The 20,151-nt window shown below is 47.6% G+C and overlaps 1 protein-coding gene across 2 annotated transcripts in view; it reads left to right on the top strand.

Annotated features, from left to right (window-relative positions):
• The window catches only part of VIT (vitrin), a 122,121-nt gene that overhangs the window by 81,625 nt on the left and 20,345 nt on the right, over positions 1-20,151 (top strand). For both annotated transcript variants that reach the window (XM_060027595.1, XM_060027596.1), the window contains 3 exons: positions 5,236-5,283; positions 6,788-6,850; positions 11,388-11,535. In XM_060027595.1, the coding sequence (XP_059883578.1) occupies positions 5,236-5,283; positions 6,788-6,850; positions 11,388-11,535 (259 nt within the window). The remainder of the gene's footprint in view (positions 1-5,235; positions 5,284-6,787; positions 6,851-11,387; positions 11,536-20,151) is intronic.

The following is a 20,151-nucleotide window of genomic DNA, read 5'->3' as shown; positions in this document are numbered from 1 at the left end:
GCCCTGGTCCTACTCCCTTTTTATAACCCTTCATAACCTTCCCCCTGGGTCTGTAGCTCTGAGCCTCCCTTTCTCCTCCGTTCTCTTCACGCTCTATCTCATTGACCGCACAGTAATTAACGAAAATTAACGAAAGCTCTATCTCATTGACCGCACAGATGCTCCCAGCTTTTCTCACCCTCAAATCCTGCCCCTTTCTGTGGCTCCTCCCCCTCCACCGTCACCCCTGCAGCTTTGCTTTGAGTACCTCAGACCCTCCCGCGGACCCCCGCGTGCCCCTACCTTGGGGCCCCTCCTCCCCCACGCCACACAGGCCTGGACAGTGGCGAAGCCCCACACTTGCTCCCGCAGGCGGGGGAGAACTCGCAGGCGGGGTCTTAGCTACTCTTCGACGGGCTCTCACTTCCCACATAATCATGCATTTCAGACAAGTCACCCAATTCCTCAGCTAGAAGATCAGCAGATCGTAGAATTGGAAAGAATTGTATAAAGGGCCTCTGATCTAATTTCCCACCAAACAAATGCATCCCTTATGGCGTGACAGAGACCTTTGCTCTGTGTAGGATAACTTCTCAGTCCCATTGTTAGACATACTATCTAGAACTTAAGCCTGCTGCTCCTAATTTTTCTAAACTACTACTTCTCAAAGTGTGGTCTGGGGACCTGCTTTCAGGCCTTCTGTGAGGCCCTCACTTCTCTGTGTACAGAACTGTGTGAGGCCAGATTTTCTTCATACCCTTCAACAAAAACGAGATTTCACCACAGATTGACTGCAGGAACTGACATCAGATTCTAGCTGCCTTCTATTATGTCAGACACTGAAGAAATGTGCCACTCTTCTCACTGAATGCTTTTGTTTCAGAAAGCATTTTTCATAAAAAATGTTAGAATAGATAGGTCTATTGTTATTTTTAAGTGAATAAATAGTAAAATAGATGGATAGTTAATACTCTGTTTCAGATGAGAGGATGCACAGTTTTAAATTTTTTTTAAGATTTAATTAATTAATTAATTAATTAATTAGTTTAATTGGCTGCGTTGGGTCTTCCATTGCTGTGTGCGGGCTTTCTCTAGTTGCAGCGAGCGGGGGCTATTCTTTGTTGCAGTGCGAGGGCTTCTCATTGCAGTGGCTTCTATTGTTGTGGAGCACAGGCTCTAGGCATGCAGGCTTCAGTAGTTGTGGCACACGGGCTTCAGTAGTTGTGGCTTACAGGCTCAGGAGCGCAGGTTCAGTAGTTGTGGCACACGGGCTTAGTTGCTCCGCGGCACGTGGGATCTTCCCGGACCAGGGCTCGAACCCGTGTCCCCTGCATTGGCAGGCGGATTCTTAACCACTGTGCCACCAGGGAAGCCCTTTAATTTCTAATATGAGAAAAATCAGTAGATGTCGCCAACACAAACAGAGGCTCTTTGGGGGTCTTCAATATTTTTAAGGGCATAAATTTGCGAGCCTTTCAGATATATGAAAGTAGCCTTCATGTCCTCCATTATGTCTCATCTTTTCTGGGATAAATTTCTCTCATCCCTCCAACAGGTCCTTACGTGACTCAGCATCACACCCTCGAGCTAAACCACAGTCTGTCAGTGAGTGGGAACAGAGCACACAGAGCAGGACACGATGCCTCAAGGGCTGTGCCCGGGGAATTGCCTCTCGCCCTAAACACTCTGGTTCCATGAAAACATCCCAAGTTCCTTGTGGGGGGGAGGTTCTGTCTCATCAGCAGCTCATCTCCTACTGAACTGGCAATCACTCAAGTTCCCAGGGTCTTTTCTCAGGTATTTCTACAGAAGCAGGTCACCCCAATCCTGTAGTCTTCTTGAATCTTAATTCTGTCATTGAATATACTCACAATCTTCCAACTTCTCTGTCATCCACCAAATTGATTAACATGCCACCTATCTCCCTTCCAGTCACTGATAAAATTACATCCCATGGGACAGAATTTCATGAGCCCCATTAAATATCCCATCTGTGTTTAGGGCAAACCATTAACAGACCCAGGCAGCTATGTATGGACCTAGTGATGTTGTCGTCAGCCTCAATATTTCATCCTCTCCTCCACGGGACACTGAACTTATGACCCCGAGTGATTCCTGCTTCCTCCTCCCACTATGCTTTCTGCCCACGGGTGTAACTTGACACGTCCCCGATTTAAGCCACCACTTCCACTGCAGGGGAACTGTTCTTTAATTTAAAAAAAATTTACTGAGCGTACTATATGTCAAACACTATGCTGTTAGAACTACAAAGATGACTCAGATATTTTCAGATTCTAGAATTCTGGGGCCTCCTCCGGCCCCCATAGGCAGACCCCCGCCCCTCCTGCCGGGACCCTCTGAGACGGGACTAGAGTGACTGAAGCTAAACTCGGGGACTTTTCCTTGGAACCATCCTGCTGCTGCCTGTTTCACGGTCCCATGAGCTCTGTTTGATCAGATAAGCTTCACTGGCCTGGAAACCTAACAGCGGAGTTGATGTTGTTTCCATGAGAAGAGGCTGCCAAACAAATATTCCACACGGAGCTTTGGAAGGAACCCACCTGTAGACCCGGGACTGCTGACGCATCACCGGCGTGACAGCCCGCGCCCAGGACCTCTGACTGTCCTCGGCCTTCTCTGACAGCCCTTGTGCATCGGGCCGCAGGCACAAGGCTCCTTTGGCACAGCTGCAGCTGCTCTCCGAGTGCCCCCATTTCACCGCAGCCAGAGAAAGTTCTCCAAGGGAAATGTGCGGCCCTCGGGGCATGAAGCCAGGCCCCGGAAGGGAGGTGTGCAGAGTCCCCTGGCTCCAGAGGCTGCTGTCTCTCAGACGACCACCTCCTCCTAAAAACTGCACTGAGAGTCACCCGGGAGAAGCCGGGGGGCTAAAGGGTCACCTGTGCTCCTGCCCCATAAAATTTGAGAGCCCTAAGGGCCTCCCTTATAGGGGGCTCCCGCTTGGGTCCCGGGCTGGTGACTTCCAGATGTGCAGGGAATAGAAGGAGCTGTAACCAGTGCAGAGGTCGTCACGGATCTTAAAACAGGAATGTTCTGGGCCCTCACGCTTCGTGGGCGTTACAGGTGTAGTTCCAGGCCTAGCTTTTCCGTGGCCTCACCCAGTACCCTGAGATGCTGAAGCGACCATGGCGCCTCCCGTGTGATAAACGTGCAGGTGGAGCCTGCCTGCCTGGGCTTCACGTTCTGCTCTGCCACTCCCTGTCTGTCGGTTTCCTCACCTGTAAAGTGGGATCACAGCTGTACCTGACCCACAGGGTTATTGTGACTTAATGCTCAGAAGGAGCTTGGTCAGTGCGTGTTCAAAATCAATACCTCTCTTAGACACTGACTGTACCTAGAAGATGACTGAGCCAGGATTATCACAGAAATAATTAGCTGTTTTTTTTACGAGCACCTTTTACACTTTTCAGAGTGATTTTATACACATTTACCTTCATGTGAGGCAGGGCAGGAGAAGTCCTTATGAGCTCGGCTTTACGCAGGAGAAAACTGGAGATCAGAGAAGGTAGGCTAGCCCCCCAGACCCCCAGCTAGTGTTTTGGTAGACTCAGGACGGGTCTTCTGACTTGCTTTCCCCACACCACGCCCTCAGACCTCAACACCAGAACACAAATGTTCTCACAAATCTACTTCTCATTACTACCAAATCCCAAAACACCAAGTCTGAGCTGTTCAAATATTTTTTCAGCCTTTGGCTTTTGGATGAAAGAGATTTGGTTCAAACTTGTCCCAAACAAATGAAAGTGTCATGGACAGAAGGACAGCCCTCCAGGACAGGAGTAAGAGCCTTGAAAATCCCTCATGTCAGAGAACTGTTTATCTCCTGCCAAAGTAATAGAGCCTCCAGCATTCTAATCTCTCCTCACGTCCAAGGGTGCTGAAAGCCTAGGGCAAAAACTGAGACGTCACCAGCACCTTTTTTTAAGGAAAAGGGCAAAGCGCATATTTTTACCAGTAGGTGGCGATAGAGTAATGAGGTTAAAGAAGCTGAATGTTTAAACATATACGTCATAAATATTTTGAGTTTGGAGATCATCCCACCCAAACTGCTAATGTTACTCAAAAAGGAACTGAGGTTCCTCGAGGGCATGTGACTTGCGCAAGGTCCTACACCTGGTGAACGGCTGAGCCAAATTAAACTCAGTTCTCACCATTAACCCAGAACCTGCAAGAACACAGACTATCTTTCAAAATAGCCTGGCATCTTTTAATCATGCAAAGGAAAATATCACTTCACTTGAGTGTGTTAATAATTGCAGTGTGCTGGAAAGCTGATGGCCTTTAAGAAATGAAACAGTTTGTTATGCTCTCAGCCTTGAGAGCTAAAGGCAAGGGGAGAGGGGAGGGAATGGGAGAGGGAGAGAAACAGCCATTAGGGTGTCCTTACGAGGCTTCCTAATATGTTTGTGCTGCCTCTGAGCCCCTCCCAGCCATAATTCTCCAAAAGAGATCAGGGGGATTGGGTAAGAATCTCCCCTTCCCGACCACCGCTGCCACTTCATCAGCACAGGTTCTTGGTGAAGGGCATTAGACAGATAGGATGCCAGGTGCCACTTTGCTCTATTCTGCTTGAGGCACACCATGAGAAGCAGAGCCTCAGGAAATGAGTGTACTGCCTGCTCCCTGAAGGGGCCAGATTTGTTCTGTGTGGTTCCAAGGAAAGAAACACAAACAGATGGGTAAGGCCAACGTACCCAGAATGATGCTGGGCATATTCTGGGTGCTTATTGAGTGTGACGGGTAGATGGGTGGATGGAAGGATGGATGGATGGATAAAGATTTCATATTGATACAATGAAAAGTCTTCTCAAAGTCTCAATAGTCCAAGAAGAAATGCACTACTTCAGTTGCGAATGTAATGAGTTCCCTGTCTCTGGAGGGATCCAAGCACCAGCCAGCCACTTGCTTAGGTAGAGATGTTATTGAAGCAGATTAGGAGGTTGGTTCAAATTGAATGAGCTTTTAGGTCCCCTTGAATTCCAGGATTCCTATTATTCCGTGATTCTTGGTGCATAGGGAAAGGAAGAAAAGAGTGAAGATGTTTTCGTCTTTGGCTTTAAGAGCTTTAAATGAGAAAATCCCACAGATTTCAGGTTGCTTCATCCCAAAGTCTGGTCTCCTGCTTCTTTACTGAACTTTCTGCCACAGTTAGAAAACATTATCATCCTGGCAGTTCCCTTGAGAGCTTCTGCCGGTTTCATCTAAGTAATGAGTTTGTTTCTTTTTAATTTTGAAAAGCAGGGGAACCTGAATTGTGGAAACCTGGATCGGTGCTTCTAGATGCAGGTAATTATGCAGCCCCTCCTCCTGGCCGTGACTAGATCAAGATTCGTACAGCAGGTGGCACAGAGACTAAGCTCAGCTAGAGAAGGCTTTCCAACAGTGTCACCTCCGACATTAGGGTCTGGTGACCATGCGAAGGGCCCACTGAAGCTCCTACAGGGAGGCCTGGGTGAGGGACAAGACTGGATCACTAAGAGGGAAGGAAATGTGAAGACAAAAAAGCAGAAGGGAGTGAGTTCCAGGCCCCCAAAATGGGTTAAACCCTCACTCCGTCTGGGAGCACACTTTGACTTCCTTCTGTTTCTTCTTCCTTCTTTGCAAGTGGGATTCGGGTTTTCCCTTCACACGAATGAATGTTGTTCCCTGTTTACTGCGTTAAGTGTTTGAAACTCCAACACCAAATGCGGCCTTCTGACTCTTGGTTCAAGGGCAGATTTTGCTGGTGGGTTGGGGTTGGGGGGAGATGGAGGAAAGGACTCTGGCCTCTGGACATGTATTTTTTCCCCTCCCAGAGCTCCTGGATGAGAAATGCCATTCGTGAATTTTTTAAATGATGTGAGGAAGTGGGATGAGCAAGCTGACCTTTAATGGGAAGATGAACTCATGTGCTTTGCAAACTGGAAAAACTAACAAGCCAGGAGAAAGCTCACCCCAGCCAGGAGCGAGCAGAGCCCTTAGCACCTTCCTCCACTGGGGGGGGACTCTCAGTGGGCGCTACCCAGCATCCCAGAAACGGGGAGACTCACTTCTGGTTGGTGCTGCAAGTTTCACTCTGCCCAAGAAACTCATTGGCCTTACCAAGCCTAAAAAGACTCGTATTTATTGTCTTTATTTCCTTATATGATATATTTGTGAACTTGGCTCCCAGGTAAACAGCTCTAAAGAAGACCCCTGAGGCTGAAATTCAACTCACATACACCCCCTCTCAAAGCCCTAAACCCTTTTGCATCTGTACTCTGGTCTCAGACTGCTGGAGGGGAAGGGAAGCATTATAGACCCTCTCATTTGAGTTGCTTGTATCTCATCTCTTCCCCTCCAGTCTACACCCAACCCCCATTAGACTGTCCTCGGTCTCACTCATCTTTGTTCATCAACTCAGTCACTGAATGTTGATTGAGGACCACAGGAAAGGTTCACGTGATGAGTGAGACACGCGCCCTGACCTCAAGATTTTCAGAATTTTACAGAGGGATAATTTACACTGGCAAAGTGCTTAATGCTTTCAGATAAGGAGACTATGGCTGTCTCCTAACGGGCAGTAGGAGACCAATCTCAAGTCTCCTGACTTCAAATGCCTGTAAGCACCCAGGGGAGTACTGTGTCTCTAGTAGGCTGTCGGTAAGCATTCATTCTTCTCTCTTAAGATGGGGGTGTTATGGAGAAGAGCACACTTAGTAAGCCAAGCCCCCTGAGCTGAGTGTGAATATCCATTCTGTCCCCATCCCTGGGGTGAGGCCAGATGCTTCCTGTTCTTGTAAGTCACCAAAAGTTTTACTGCTCTTTCCAGGATTTGTTCCAAAAAAAGAATTAAGCACACAGTCTTTGGAGCCAGTATCCCAGGGAGATCCAAGTAAGTTAATTGACAACTAGAAACCCATAGTGGCTTTGACATCTGATCTGCTCTCTCTCCCCTCTCCCCACTCACTCCCACCCTAACCCGCCTCTCTCCTACCCTGGATCTATTTATCTCCTCTCTTCTGTCACTTTGTTCTAAGGGGAAAGGGAAGCTTTTGAAGGATTTACACTATCTATGTGCAAGAGGGGGAGAGGATCAGATGTTTACAACATCACTATGGCAACAGAGTGGGGTGGGGTGGGGCGACAAGGAGGATGAAAGGAGGAGACTCGCTTGCCAGCGAGGACGGTGGTCCAGTGGAGATGATGGTACACAGAGCTCAGAGAGGGAAGCGTAAATGGAGAGAAATGGGCAAATTCAAGAGATAGAGAAGGAAGAATCTAGAGGGTTAGAGGTAGAAGTGCAAGAGAGGGAGCCGTTAAAGATGATTTGGACAACTAGGGCAAATGGTGCTGCCATGAGGACCACTGGGGACCGAGCACATTGGGGCAGGAGAGTGTTTACATTTATCATCTTCTGTAAGACGTTTGGTCTAGCAGAGAGTTAACTACCCAGATCTGACATTCTGAAAGGACAGCCCAGCCAGAAATTTAGAGTTGGAAAATGATGAGCCATAGTTCAAAGCCAAAGCTGTCAGAACAGAAAATGTGACCTAGGGAGACAGGATAGAGTAAGAAGAAACGGACGACTTAAACCTGAAGACCTTTAAGACTAACTCGGTGGAAGAGAAGCCACCTGAGGATACCAGAAAGAAGGGACCAGAGAAAAAGAGGAAAACCAGGAGGGAGCTGTGTGTTGCAAGCCAAGGAGAGCACCTGCAAATTCTCCCAGAAAGTTGCGGCAAGTCAGCCACCAATGGGCTGTGAGTCTCAACTCACCTCTGGGTGAGAATCACCTGAAGACATTTTTTTTTTTACTTTTTTTTTTTTTTGGGCGTGGACCATTTTTAAAGTCTTTATTGAATTTGTTGCAATACTGCTACTGTTTTATGTTTTGGTTTTTTGGCCGCAAGGCATGTGGGATCTTAGCTCCCCGACCAGGGATGAAACCCACAACCCCGGCATTGGAAAGCGAAGTCTTAACCACTGGACCACCAGGGAAGTCCCACCTGAAGACATTTTTAAAAATGAAAGATACCAATTCCTGTCTCATACCTACTGAATCAGTCTCTCCCTAGATCTTGCTACTCAAAGTGAGGTCTGAGCACCGGCAGCATTGGTATCACCTGGGAGCTTGTTAGAAAGGCAAAATCTCAGACTCCCACCCCCCCCCCCACCCCAGCCGGGTCTACTGAATCAAGCAATTCCTTTGCATGCTAACCCTTGAGAAGCACCGCCTGGAGTGATTCCCAGGCATCTTTATTTATTGAAGCTGCATAAGCAACTCTGATACATATCTAGGGTTAAGAAACACTGGCCTAATATACTGGCCAACAAAAAGCATTAATCTATAAACTTGTATCACGTTGAAGAAAACCAAAGCAATTAAGAAAATTGGTAGATTGATGACTGTAGACACTCTGTCTTACCTTTTCTTCCTCCTGCTGCAACCTCAGTGACCGTAATAAATTGCTCATGCTGGACATTTCATAACCCAGTACTGTCCTTTCGTATTGCTGTTGTCATCTTCACATCAGCATGTTTTTACGTCTGTATGAGAAAGCCACTAGGGTCTCAGTGAGCACATGCCCTGAGCGGGAGCCATTGTCATTAAAACATTCTTGGGAAGGAGGAGCAAAGGTGATCCCAATAACAGCCAGCAGGCTAATGAGTGAAGAGAACAGAGGAAACAGAGAAACACCTCACCTCCTTAAAACCTCCTTAAAACACAGTTCAAGATGTAAGAAATAAGGAGAGAGACTTCCCTGGTGGCACAATGGTTAAGAATCCGCCTGCCAGTGCAGGGGACACGGGTTCGAGCCCTGCTCTGGGAAGATCCCACAGGCCGTGGAGCAACTAAGCCCGTGCACCACAACTACCAAGCCCGTGTGCCTAGAGCCCGTGCTGCGCAACAAGGGAAGCCACCACAATGAGAAGCCCACGCACCACAACAAAGAGTAGCCCCTGCTCGCCGCAACAAGAGAAAGCCCACGCGCAGCAAAGAAAACCCAACGCAGCCAAAAATAAATTAATATTTTAAGAATAAGGAGAAAAAATGGTCTAGGAAGAACTAACATAGATGCTACAAAACATGTACGCTTCTTCATTTAAAAAGAAAATCCCCTGTGGCCCTTATTGTAATTGTTATTTTTTTAAAAAAAGGTTTTCATTTAAAAAGGCATATTGAACTATAATCTGCTGACATCTGAAGGATAACCTCTCTTCAGGGGTGCTTCTCAAACTTTAATGTGCATAGGAATCACCTGGGGATCTTGCTAAACTGAGATCTGATTTTATAGGTCAGGGTGGAGCCTGGGAGTCCGTCCACATTTCCAGCATAGGTGCCAGTGGGCGGAAAGCCCTAAAGAGCACCACTGCCACCTGCTGGCGGCAATTCACATCGCAAGCCCAGACATAGGAAAGAGAGGGTTGGCCCTATGTGGGGAACTTGCCAAGCCATAGAGCAGTTCTGCTTCTCTTTTGCTTTAGCCCAGGCTTTAGTGGCATCTCTAAACTCCGCTCCTTGATTTTATTTGCTTCTTCCAACCTTCATCTCGAGGAGCATGCTTGAGCATAGACAGTTTGGGGTCAGCAAAGGACAGGGGAAGCCAGCTGAACAGGAAGAGACGGCAGGCCCTGACAATCCAGGCACACAGGGTCTAAAAGCTTGCGAGGTCCCTAGCAAGCCGAGGCACTGATTCCAGACGCAGCGAGTCAGCCAGGCCCAGAGAGGCCCCTGTCATCACCTACTTCTCCTCTGGTTTTGATTGCCATGCACCACAGCAACAGAATAAAGCAAGTTCTCAGAACTTTTTCCCTTAACCTGCCCACTCTGTAGTATCACTCTTTACTAAATATTTCTCATCAATTCTGCTTAAAACTGTATCAACTCATGTTCATTTCTTGCTTTCATTAAAAATATATATCCCTCCCTGCCACGGAGCTTCTCCTTTTGGGGAATGGGAGGACCCCAGTCCCATGGAAGCAACACAATGCAGAGAACAGAAGTCGAGAGCAGCCTCATGGGCGATTGTGTGGCAGCTTAGCGATCCAGGCTGGTCTGGACAGCTGCACCCTTCCCACACAGGGCAGAGCTGGCCCCCGTGTCTTCCTGGACACTCCAGTCCAGAAACTTCTAATTTTACTGTCTCTCTTTTTCACCCACGGAACTCTGCTTTGAAATATTTTTGTCTCCCAAATTGCAGTTGTTAAAAGAACTCATTCCTCATTTTTTGTTAATCAAGGGACTATATAGCTCCCAATAAGAAACTTCTGATCAGCATTGAATAATCAGTTTTATCATCCTGAGATGATATAATTTCAGTCGGGAGCAAAGAAGACACCAACTTGGACTTCCCTGGTGGCTCAGTGGTTAAGAATCCACCTGCCAATGCAGGGGACATGGGTTCGAGCCCTGGTCTGGGAAGATCCCACATGCCGCGGAGCAACTAAGCCCTTGCGCCACAGCTACTGAGCCTGCGCTCTAGAGCCCGCGAGCCACAACTACTGAAGCCCGCGCACCTAGAGCCCGTGCTCTGCGACAAGAGAAGCCACCACAATGAGAAGCCCGTGCACTGCAACGAAGAGCAGCCCCCGCTCGCCGCAACTAGAGAAAGCCCGCGTGCAGCAACCGAAGACCCAACGCAGCCAAAAATAAATAAATAAAAAAGACACCGACTTCTACTTGCTTATGTGGCTTTCCATCAATTCCTTTCAGCGTTTGAAAGTTTGAACCAGCTTGCAGGCCCACCATCCCCCCGCCTTCATCCTAACCTTCATCTACTTGCAGAGGTCCCAAGATCCTAACCAGAGCTGTCCTAGTATTTATTACAACTAAAAGAAGGGGAAAAATCTAAGGTAGCTACAAATAAGAACAGGTATCTGTCGATACAGGTGGACAATTTCTATGGTTGCCCCACCCAGGGAAGTGAAGGATAAGATAAGTATGCATTTCTCAATCTACACTTCCTGCCCTCCCCTCAGCACTGGCCCTGCAGATTCTTCCCACCTTTATAGAGAGCCAACACACAATTCTAAAAAGTTAGGATGAGAGTAAAAGACCATAAGCTCCAGGGACTCAGTCTGGGTGAATGCCCGCATCTGGGGGTCTGCACTTATATGCTCTGAACTAGGAGACCATTCTGAGGGCCTTCTTAGACTTGACTGGGAGGTCCCTGCTTCTGAAGTCTGTAACTGTGGCTGATACAGAGACTTCTACAACACTCATGGAAATAAGTACCAGCCCAGTGTCCAGGACCTTGGTGCCCTGTGAAAATCAGTTGTGGATATAAATAAGTAAGTATATCTTGCTACTTATTTTTTTAACTTTCTTTTTGTTGGCATCTCAGGGGGCTCTGGTGGAGGAAGCGGGGAGTGAGCATTGAATGCAATGAGAGAGAAGCAGAATAACAGAGTCCCTTTCCATTCCTTAGGCTGCAAAGTTGACTTGTCATTTTTAATTGATGGGAGCGCAAGCATTGGCAAACGTCGATTCCGAATCCAGAAGCAGTTCCTGGCCGACGTTGCCCAAGCTCTTGACGTTGGCCCTGCCGGTCCACTGATGGGTATTGTTCAGTATGGGTAAGTGCTGCTCTGAATTCAGAAATCAAGGGATGTCCATGCTTAATTTTGTGCCAGAAAAAAATACCGACACATCCTAGAGCACAGCAGACTCATCCCCTTCCCTGATACAAATGTAAATGAAAGAAACCGAAGCAATCCAGATGCCGCTGAAGAAATCTGAGGCTTCCAGAAGGAGAGACAAGTTAATCCACACTTGAAAGTAAATGGCATTTGCACTCCTGACTGGTAGAGAGAATATGTTTGGGAATTAAGAGAGCCAAGTTCAAGTTTTTGCTCAGCCAATAACAAGCTGCGTGGCCTTGGGCTAGGCCTTCACCTCTCTCACGGTCAGTTTCTGCATCAAGGTTGGCCCCCTTTCAACCCTATTAGAGTATTTGTTTGAGGGGCTCCTGTGCTCCACCTATAGGTGGGATGCCCAGAAAACATGGTGCTCTAGGTTCAACTTTCTCCTTTCTCTGGACAACCTTAGGCCTCTACACTGGTACTGGGAAAGCTCACCCGGCAATGGGGAGGACTGGGGTGGGGGGGAAGGGACGGCCCCCAGCACTCGCCCAGCTGACTGTCCCCAGTCCACTTTACTATTCTACATAGGGTAGAAATTGAGGGCGCATACTCCCATCCAATCTCAACTTTTCTCTCATTGGGGATAATAAGTCAATCTTATTTCAGATGTAGTAGATTTCTCGCTAAAGCAGATACACAGATATCAACTGAAAACAGGCAATCAAAAGCGTAAACAAGCACAAATCTCAAATAACAGGTGGGCTTTTGATCAAGAGCCATTAAGGGCAGGATAACTGTCTCACATTCCACAAAGGATCTCGGGCACAACCCGCCCGTCCTTCTCCCAGATCTGCAGCTTAGCCTCGGCCTTGGACACTAACCTAGGCCTTGGTACCTCTTGCTCAGAAGCCACAGTCTGAAAAGTAAAAAACACACACCTGACAACATCTGGGGCCATCTCTGGTCCCTGCAAATATTTCCCAGGGACATCCCAGAACAGCGTTTTAACCAAGGTTGTTATGTCACAGACACTAGAATATTTAGTTTTGAGATGTCCAAAGAAATAAAATGCTTTATTTTCATAAGAACCTATAATGTTTGTATTTTTAGAATTAAATTCCAATGACGTATTTAGCACTATCTTCTATTTCTGTGAAGGAAGATAGCTAAGTGGCACTTATATATAGTCAGAGCCCAATATATGAAAATAACCAATTGCTACACATGTTAATTCTCAGTGTCGGATGTGCTGGAGGATTTTAACGTGAAATAGGAAAATACGTGGTTTGGGTCATTGTTCTCAAGACGTCAACCTATTTTCATTCCTGTGTTACTTTTTAAAGTTAGCAGATGAATAGCAGGCTTCTCTGGGGAGGAAATGTAAGCGTTTTAGTGCCAGATGTTCCCGGTCAGTTTTATTGGGGGGTTCAAAGCTTGGTATGTCATCTTGCATTCAAAATAGCTGCTTTAAAAGCTGTGTATACCAAGGTTTATAGGCGAATATGAAAATAAGGTGGTAAATATGTCAAGGAAAAGAAAAACGGCAGGAGCATTGTGTTGTGTGCTGATGGGAACATGGATTAAAGAACAAATGTAGCAGGGAAGGAAAAAATTCAATAAAGACCCCTTCCCCTCAAAAAGACATTTTCTCTCACGTGTCCCTAATGTCATCACCATTTACAGGGAAGAGTTTACCTCCATGCTTTCCAATGTCACTTTCTAAAAATGCCTTCCCTATTCATCTTTTTTTCCGTCCAGGGTCCTTATTCATTTAAAGCCCTTAAGGGAAATGTGTCTGTTTTCCTTTACTTTATGCTCATACAAACCCATCAATCATCTTCACCCTCCTTCGGCCACGGGGTGGAGTGGAAAGCACAATGAACTGGTGACAGGACGTCCTGAATTCTAGCCTTAGCTCCGCTGTGTGACCCTAAGCAAGTCACCTAACCTCTCCATGTAAGAGCTGCCATCTCTACAGTACAGGCCGGTCGGACCAGATGATTTATTAGGGCTCTGCCAGCCCTGCTGTTCTGTAATTCAGTGACTGGGTCTGTACTCAGAAGACATCCAATCAATGAATGTTGGGTGAACATGCTGGGTGAGCATCATCTCCCTTCCAGCCTCAGGTTCTGATTAGGTGGGTGAATGATCAGCAATGAAATGATGGCTGCACAGAGGTTACACATCCGTCAGGGGAATGTGGGGAACAAAATCAGTTGGAGAGAGGCACTAGGAAGGTGTGATGAGGCTGAAGGGGAAATCCACACACTCCGCTGAAATTGCTTTTATTTCAGCCACCTGGGTGGCTCCCATCCGGCCTTTCTTCAGCAAATGGTCTTAGTGCGAGAGAAGGCAGGGGGTGGGGTAGGAAAGGGTATGCGGGCAGAGGTCAATGCAGACATGGGGCCAGTGTTTCTGGAAAAGGGCTTTCCAGTACTTGGCTGGCTGGGAAACTGATTCCTCTACTGGTACTTTGGGTTCTCACCAGATTCTAGTGCCCAGCTCACAACCACAGGGAATCAGCCCTGCTCTCTCAGAATCACAGAGCAATGGGGCCTTAAAAAGCTACTGGTTCCACCTCCTCGTGTTACAATGAGGAGACAAGGCTCTAAAAGACAAGCCACCTTGGCAAGAACGAGCACTCAAGGTGAGACTGGGGTTGGAAAGGAGCTGGCCAAGGTTGGAGGACTCCCGAGCTCAGAATTTCTCCTGCTCTCAGGCCTCTCCCCTCTGTCACCGCTGCCGTGGGTCCACATGGGAGACTCCCCCCAGAAGATTCCTTCCCTTGGTTTTCCTTAGAGCTGAGGCAGAACTTAGACTTTTAAATTTGGAATTTAGAAGACTCATACTATTAACAGGAAACAGAAGGCAAATAAGAAATAAAAATACGAGGATAAAAATGACCTGATGTACAAAATGCTCGTTCTGTATCCTGATCAGTAAGCATCCTACCCAAAGATATTTTGGATGCGGGAAACAGAAAACCAACCCAGGCAGGCAGGTGAAGGGAGAGTGATGTCACAGGACTGGCAAGTCTTGGTCATTCCCTCCCTCGTCCTTTCCCTGCATCTCCTCGTCTCTCTGCTTGTCCAGTCCATTCTCTCCTCAGTGGACAGCGTCATCCCCTGCCAGGCTCGTGGCTTCTGCTGCTCTGTAACTTCCCCCTTGCCTTGGCTGGGCTCCTAATTCTGGTCCGGACCAGGGGGAGCCCCTCAGCCCCCGTGGTGCCAGCATGCTCCCTCTCCCACATCCCCCGCCCGCACCTACAGAGGCTCGGAGCCCAGGCCCGCGTTAACCTTTCAGCAACCACAGCGTTCCTTCCACAGTCATCACGCACCTCCAGTAAGAGACGCAGCGTATGACACAGACGCAGAGAGGTTGAGTGACTTCCCTAAGAACACACAGCTAAATGCATGACCACTGGGGAGAGGAGAGATGTTAAATCCTGGGTTAATCCCTAAAATGTCAAACCAAATTGACTTCAAGATTTTGCTCCTCTGCCAAGAAAGCTCCTGATAATGGAGGCTTTCACCAGACTGAGGACAGACACCGCTGCAGACAAAGCCAAGGCTCAAGCCCCCATCTTGCACACATGTTCTAATTTACAGTCAAACAGCCAACATGCTCGTGATTGCGCTTACGACCAACAGGAACATTAAGAGGCCAGAGGAAAGCATGGCCAGAGCAAGTCGCTGGTAGGTGAAGTCTAGCAAACAGAATAAGGAAGAGAAGCCGCTCACATTTCAGCTGCCACCTGGATCCACAGGGGCTAAACGCCCGCTGGACCTTCCATAGGATTTTGTTTTTATCCCTGATTTCAGTATAAATGGAACAGAATTGCACAGGTTCTTTTGAACTTTTTAATCAACCCCAGGATACCGACATTGGAAAACAGCTGTAGAATAAAGCCAAATAACAGTTTCTCTTCATTTCAAGGTGAAATCCGGTTCTCTGACAGGCGCCCCGTGTTTCGGCTCTGAGGTGGGCTGCATCTCCTTATTTTTTTACTTCACAGCCCACCCAACTCAGCCCTGACTGAGCACCCTCAGCTGAGCCTCCCTTCCTGCCCCCCAAAGCAGGAAGGATGCCCAAGGGCTCCCGTGGATCAGCTGAGCCACTGAGTGTGGGGCAATTAGAGTAGGGAGAAGAAACGAGGTGTCGGGTCTGGTGTGATGGGCAGAATAATGGCCGCAAAGCTGCCCACGTCTGGAACCCCCGGATGTGTTACCTCCCAGAGCGGGAAGGGCTTTGTGGATGTGGTTAAAGTCAAGGACCCTGAGATGGGAGATGGTCCTGGATTACCCAGTGTCCCAGCTTAATCAGCTGAGTCCTTAAAAGCAGAGAACCTTTCCCAGCTATTATCAGTTGGAGGGAGATGTGACTACGGAAGATTAGTCAGAAAGATGCGACAGCTTTCTTTGAAGCTGGAGGAAATGGGCCCTGACCAAGAAATGCAGGCTGAAAAAGGCAAGGCAATGACTCTCTCTCTCTCTCTCTCTCTCTCTGTCTCTCTCTGTCCCTGTCTCTCTCTCTCTCTCTCTCTGTCTCTCTCGAGCCTTCAGAAAGTAGCAGAGCCCTGCCAGGGAGACCCAATCGGGGCTTCTGACCTCCAGAGCTGTAAACTAAGTGTGTTGTTTGTTGAAGCCCCTAAGTTTACAACTGAGATAGGCAACTAATACACCTGGCAAGGAGGACCATTCTGTCACATTTCCTTGAGCCTGCAGCAAAGGAAGGAATGGGAGGGGTGGGGCACAAGCCCCGGCTGGAGGGGGCCTGGGAGTTGCAAGGCTCAGCACCTCAGGACTTCAGAGCAGGAAGGGACTGCCCAGCCCCGACTTCACATTGTGATCCCCAGGGGAGCTTTTAGAGATGCTGATGCCTGGGCCCCATCCCAGCCCTATTAAACCAGAATCCTGCAAATACCCAGAAGCTGGTCTTTTCATCTATAATTCCAATCTGTAGCCAAGGTGAGAATCCCCAACTCCCCGAGAGGGCAAGGGACAGCTCGGCTTCCCAGGTGAGAGGGCAGCACCCGGCCGAGCACAGGTCTCTCCAACTGCTGCCCCGTCCTCTCCTCACGCCCTCAGCCTACACTGCCTTTACAGGAACTAACAGGACGCGAACAGCCACCTGACTGCCTGAGAGGGCTCTCCAGGGCCTAATGGCACTTGCAAAGAGCCCCCTGCCACTTCTCTCTCAAGGCAGGTGAACCCTTGAGCCACAGGCCTTGGGGACACAGTCTCAAGGCTGAATGAGCTGGGAATACAGCTCACACAAGAATCTTATGTTCCCCACCATGTGGTTCTCCCAGAGGGACAAAGGAAATGAGGACACTGCCCTTGACTTGCACCACTTCTACTCAACAGTTCCCCTTGACCCCCCATCGCACATCGCTGGGTCTTATCCCAGTGCCCCCCACCCATGCTGAGATCATTCTCCCTAGACCCCTGGACCATTCTGCTAGAGAAGCAGGTGGCCACCCCCATGCACATTAGAACCACTTGGGGAGCATCTGAAAATCCCAATGCCCAGACCCAACCTCAGATCGATTAAATCAGAATTTCTGAGTGTGGGACCCAAGTGTCATTCATTTTTAAAACTCCCCAGGTGATCCTATTGCACAACCAGAATGTGAAGGCACAAATATTCCCACGGGGCTGTGCTCTCATCTGGTGAACCCTGTGTCCTGGGCCCCTCCTGTCTCCCCGCCAGGTTGCCACCCTAGGGCTATAGGAGCTCCATCCTCCTCCCTCCTCTCAGCCTTTCTTATGCCTGCTCCAGGCTTCTTATTTATTCTTCTCCCTTCCCCTTATCACTGGCAGCCCCACAGTTGATTTTCTTGATTCTTACAGCAACCTCTAAGACATTGCCACTCAAAATGTGATCCATGGCCTCACCTGGGAGGCTGTTAGAAAGGCAGAACCTCGGACCTCACACCCAACCTGAAGAATTAGAATCTACATTTTAGGGACTTCACTTGTGGCACAGTGGTTAAGAATCTGCCTGCCAGTGCAGGGGACACAGGTTCGATCCCTGGTCTAGGAAGATACCACATGCTGTGGAGCAATTAAGCTCATGCACCACAACTACTGAGCCTGAGCTCTAGAGCCTGCAAGCCACAACTACTGAACCCGCATGCTGCAACTACTGAAGCCCATGCACCTAGAGCCCGTGCTCCACAACAAGAGAAGCCACCACAGTGAGAAGCCCATGCACCACAATGAAGAGTAGTCCCCGCTCGCCACTAGAGAAAGCCCATGCACAGCAAGGAAGACCCAAGGCAGCCAAAAATAAATTAAAAAAAAAAAAAAGAATCCACATTTTAACAAAATCCCCAGGTGACCGGGAGAAACGGCTAAATTTGGGAAGCACCAAACACTGTGTCTGTTGCCAAGACATTCCGTGTCCCTGGACTTACACAGCCCAGCGACGTGGTAACAGAGAGCAAGCCAAACAGCCCCCTGGCTCCAGAGTAATTCTTAGATCAGATTACTCATCCACATTTCCTCCAGCAGGAAGACGCTTGCAGATTAATTTTCTATTTTTTGGTGGAGGGGTGGAATTATTGTTGCTAATTACCAAAAAAAAAAAAAACCCTACTCCTCTAAAAACAAAATTTGATTATAAGACTCTGTTCCACGTCTCTGATCCTAGGAAATGTGAGAAAGGCCAGTGTCCTTTCAAAAGGGGCTAGTTGTGCTAATTCCCTCAGCAGGTCGGCCTGGGCCCCATGCTCAGTCCTTTGTAGGGAGAGGCAGAATCATTTTCACTCCGAGTGGGTAATACCCTCAAGGGACAAGTCTGCCACCTGACCTGCAGTCAGCAGCATGTCCTCAGGCAACCAGGGTCACCCTAGAACATCCTCCTGAGTTCACAGGCATGGTTCACCTCAATGACTAAGTCCATAAATCATCACACTTTAGCATTAATTAAAAGGCTAAGGATAGTCATGTTATTTTATTGTAACCTTAAGGTGATGATGCCTTGTTGTAGGAAACAGTTTCAAAAGGTTCTTGTTATAGGGAATATGGTTAGTTAATGTGTCTCTACTGGCATAAAAATTCATTTGAGAGGCTCACTCTATGTGACTCAAAGCATTATGGGGTAAATCAATAGACTCTGGGACTTTAACCAAATGGGAACCTCAGGACTGAAAGGGCCTCAGAAGTCCTCTAAAATCCAGGGCTTCCCAAGCTGTCCCAAGGATGGGATCCATCTGGATCCCTTATTTTAAAAAATCCCTATCCCCAGCCCAGACCTACTGAATTGAGTTTCTGCTGGGAGGAGACCTGGTAACCTGTGTAGTTTAACAGGGTGGCTCAGGTGAGACGTGTCATCAGGGAGGCCTGGAGACATTGATGTTCTGTCCAGTTCCCTGCCCCCAGGCCCCAGCCTTCCTAGGAATCACCTGTGCCCATCTCTAACAGGCGTTCTTTCTTCTCACACACTTGCAGGATAGTCCTTTCCTGTTGCATGAATTATCCCTTTCTACGCATAGTCAAATGCTGGCTCCCTATCATTTCTCTTCATTAGTCTTAGCTCTTTTTCCAAACATAGAACAATTTGGTATTTTCTCCTTGAGCTGTAAATCTTTATTTTCTTCTCTTAGTTTCAAAGGAAATCTTTGATATCACTGAGGGAAAAAATGTGTTTTCCTTTAATGAGATCTTCTAATAAAATTACAATGTTGCTTACATTAAAATATAGTGGCACATCTCTTTGAACTTTTAAAATAATCTTCATCTCTGAAAAGGCACCAGGCTAGGGGTAGGGATTTTTTTAAATAAAAGTGTTCTCCTTTTATTAAAAAAAATCCCTACCCCTAGCCTGGTGCCTTTTAAATAAAAGGCCACCAGCCCATATATCCTAAAAAAGGACACATACACCCGTGTGCTCTGGTACTGAGAGCTGCCAGTCTGCAGGTTAAAGACTTAGCATTCATTCCTATAATTTAATTACATTACATTTTAACAAAGATTTATTGAGTGTTTACCACGGTCTAAGCGCTATGCCATTTGCAGGGGATACTAATGCAAAATTCATCTAAGTGGTCTGATTACATTTGCCTGTAAGTCCCTTGGTGGGTGAGCTCTGCGGCTTTACTCCTAAGCGTAATTTTAGCAACTGGAAAGCGTTTCAGAGGTCCTCTGATCCAACCTTTCAATTCACTAAAAATAAATAACTGTGATAAAGATTCTGTTCTTTGGGACTTCACCAGCTAGTAAGGGAGGCGATATTTTTAAGAGAAATAACATTAAATAAAATGAAAAGCATCTATTCATTGGGTATATGAATAGCTCATCTGTCTGCTTCTGAAGATAGATTCATCTACCGCTATGATGTAATAGGGGAAGAGAGTGGAGTGTGGAGCTCAGAGGGGAGTGTTCAGTTCTACCCGGGATGATCTAAGAGAGGAGAGGACATCTGAGCTTCCTCCTTCCCTCCCTTCCTTCCTTCCTTCCTTTCCATAATTCTCTATTACCCGCTGTATGCTAAGCACCAGGGATAGGAAACACTGGGACATAGCACCTGTTCACAAGTAGGTTACAGTCAATCTTCATGATTTACAAACCCCATATCTACAAATTCACCTACTCCCTAAAATGTACT

The sequence above is a fragment of the Delphinus delphis genome, chromosome 12 (assembly GCF_949987515.2).
Source record: "Delphinus delphis chromosome 12, mDelDel1.2, whole genome shotgun sequence".
Taxonomy (NCBI): Eukaryota; Metazoa; Chordata; class Mammalia; order Artiodactyla; family Delphinidae; genus Delphinus; species Delphinus delphis.
This window is presented reverse-complemented; position numbering and strand designations above follow the sequence as displayed.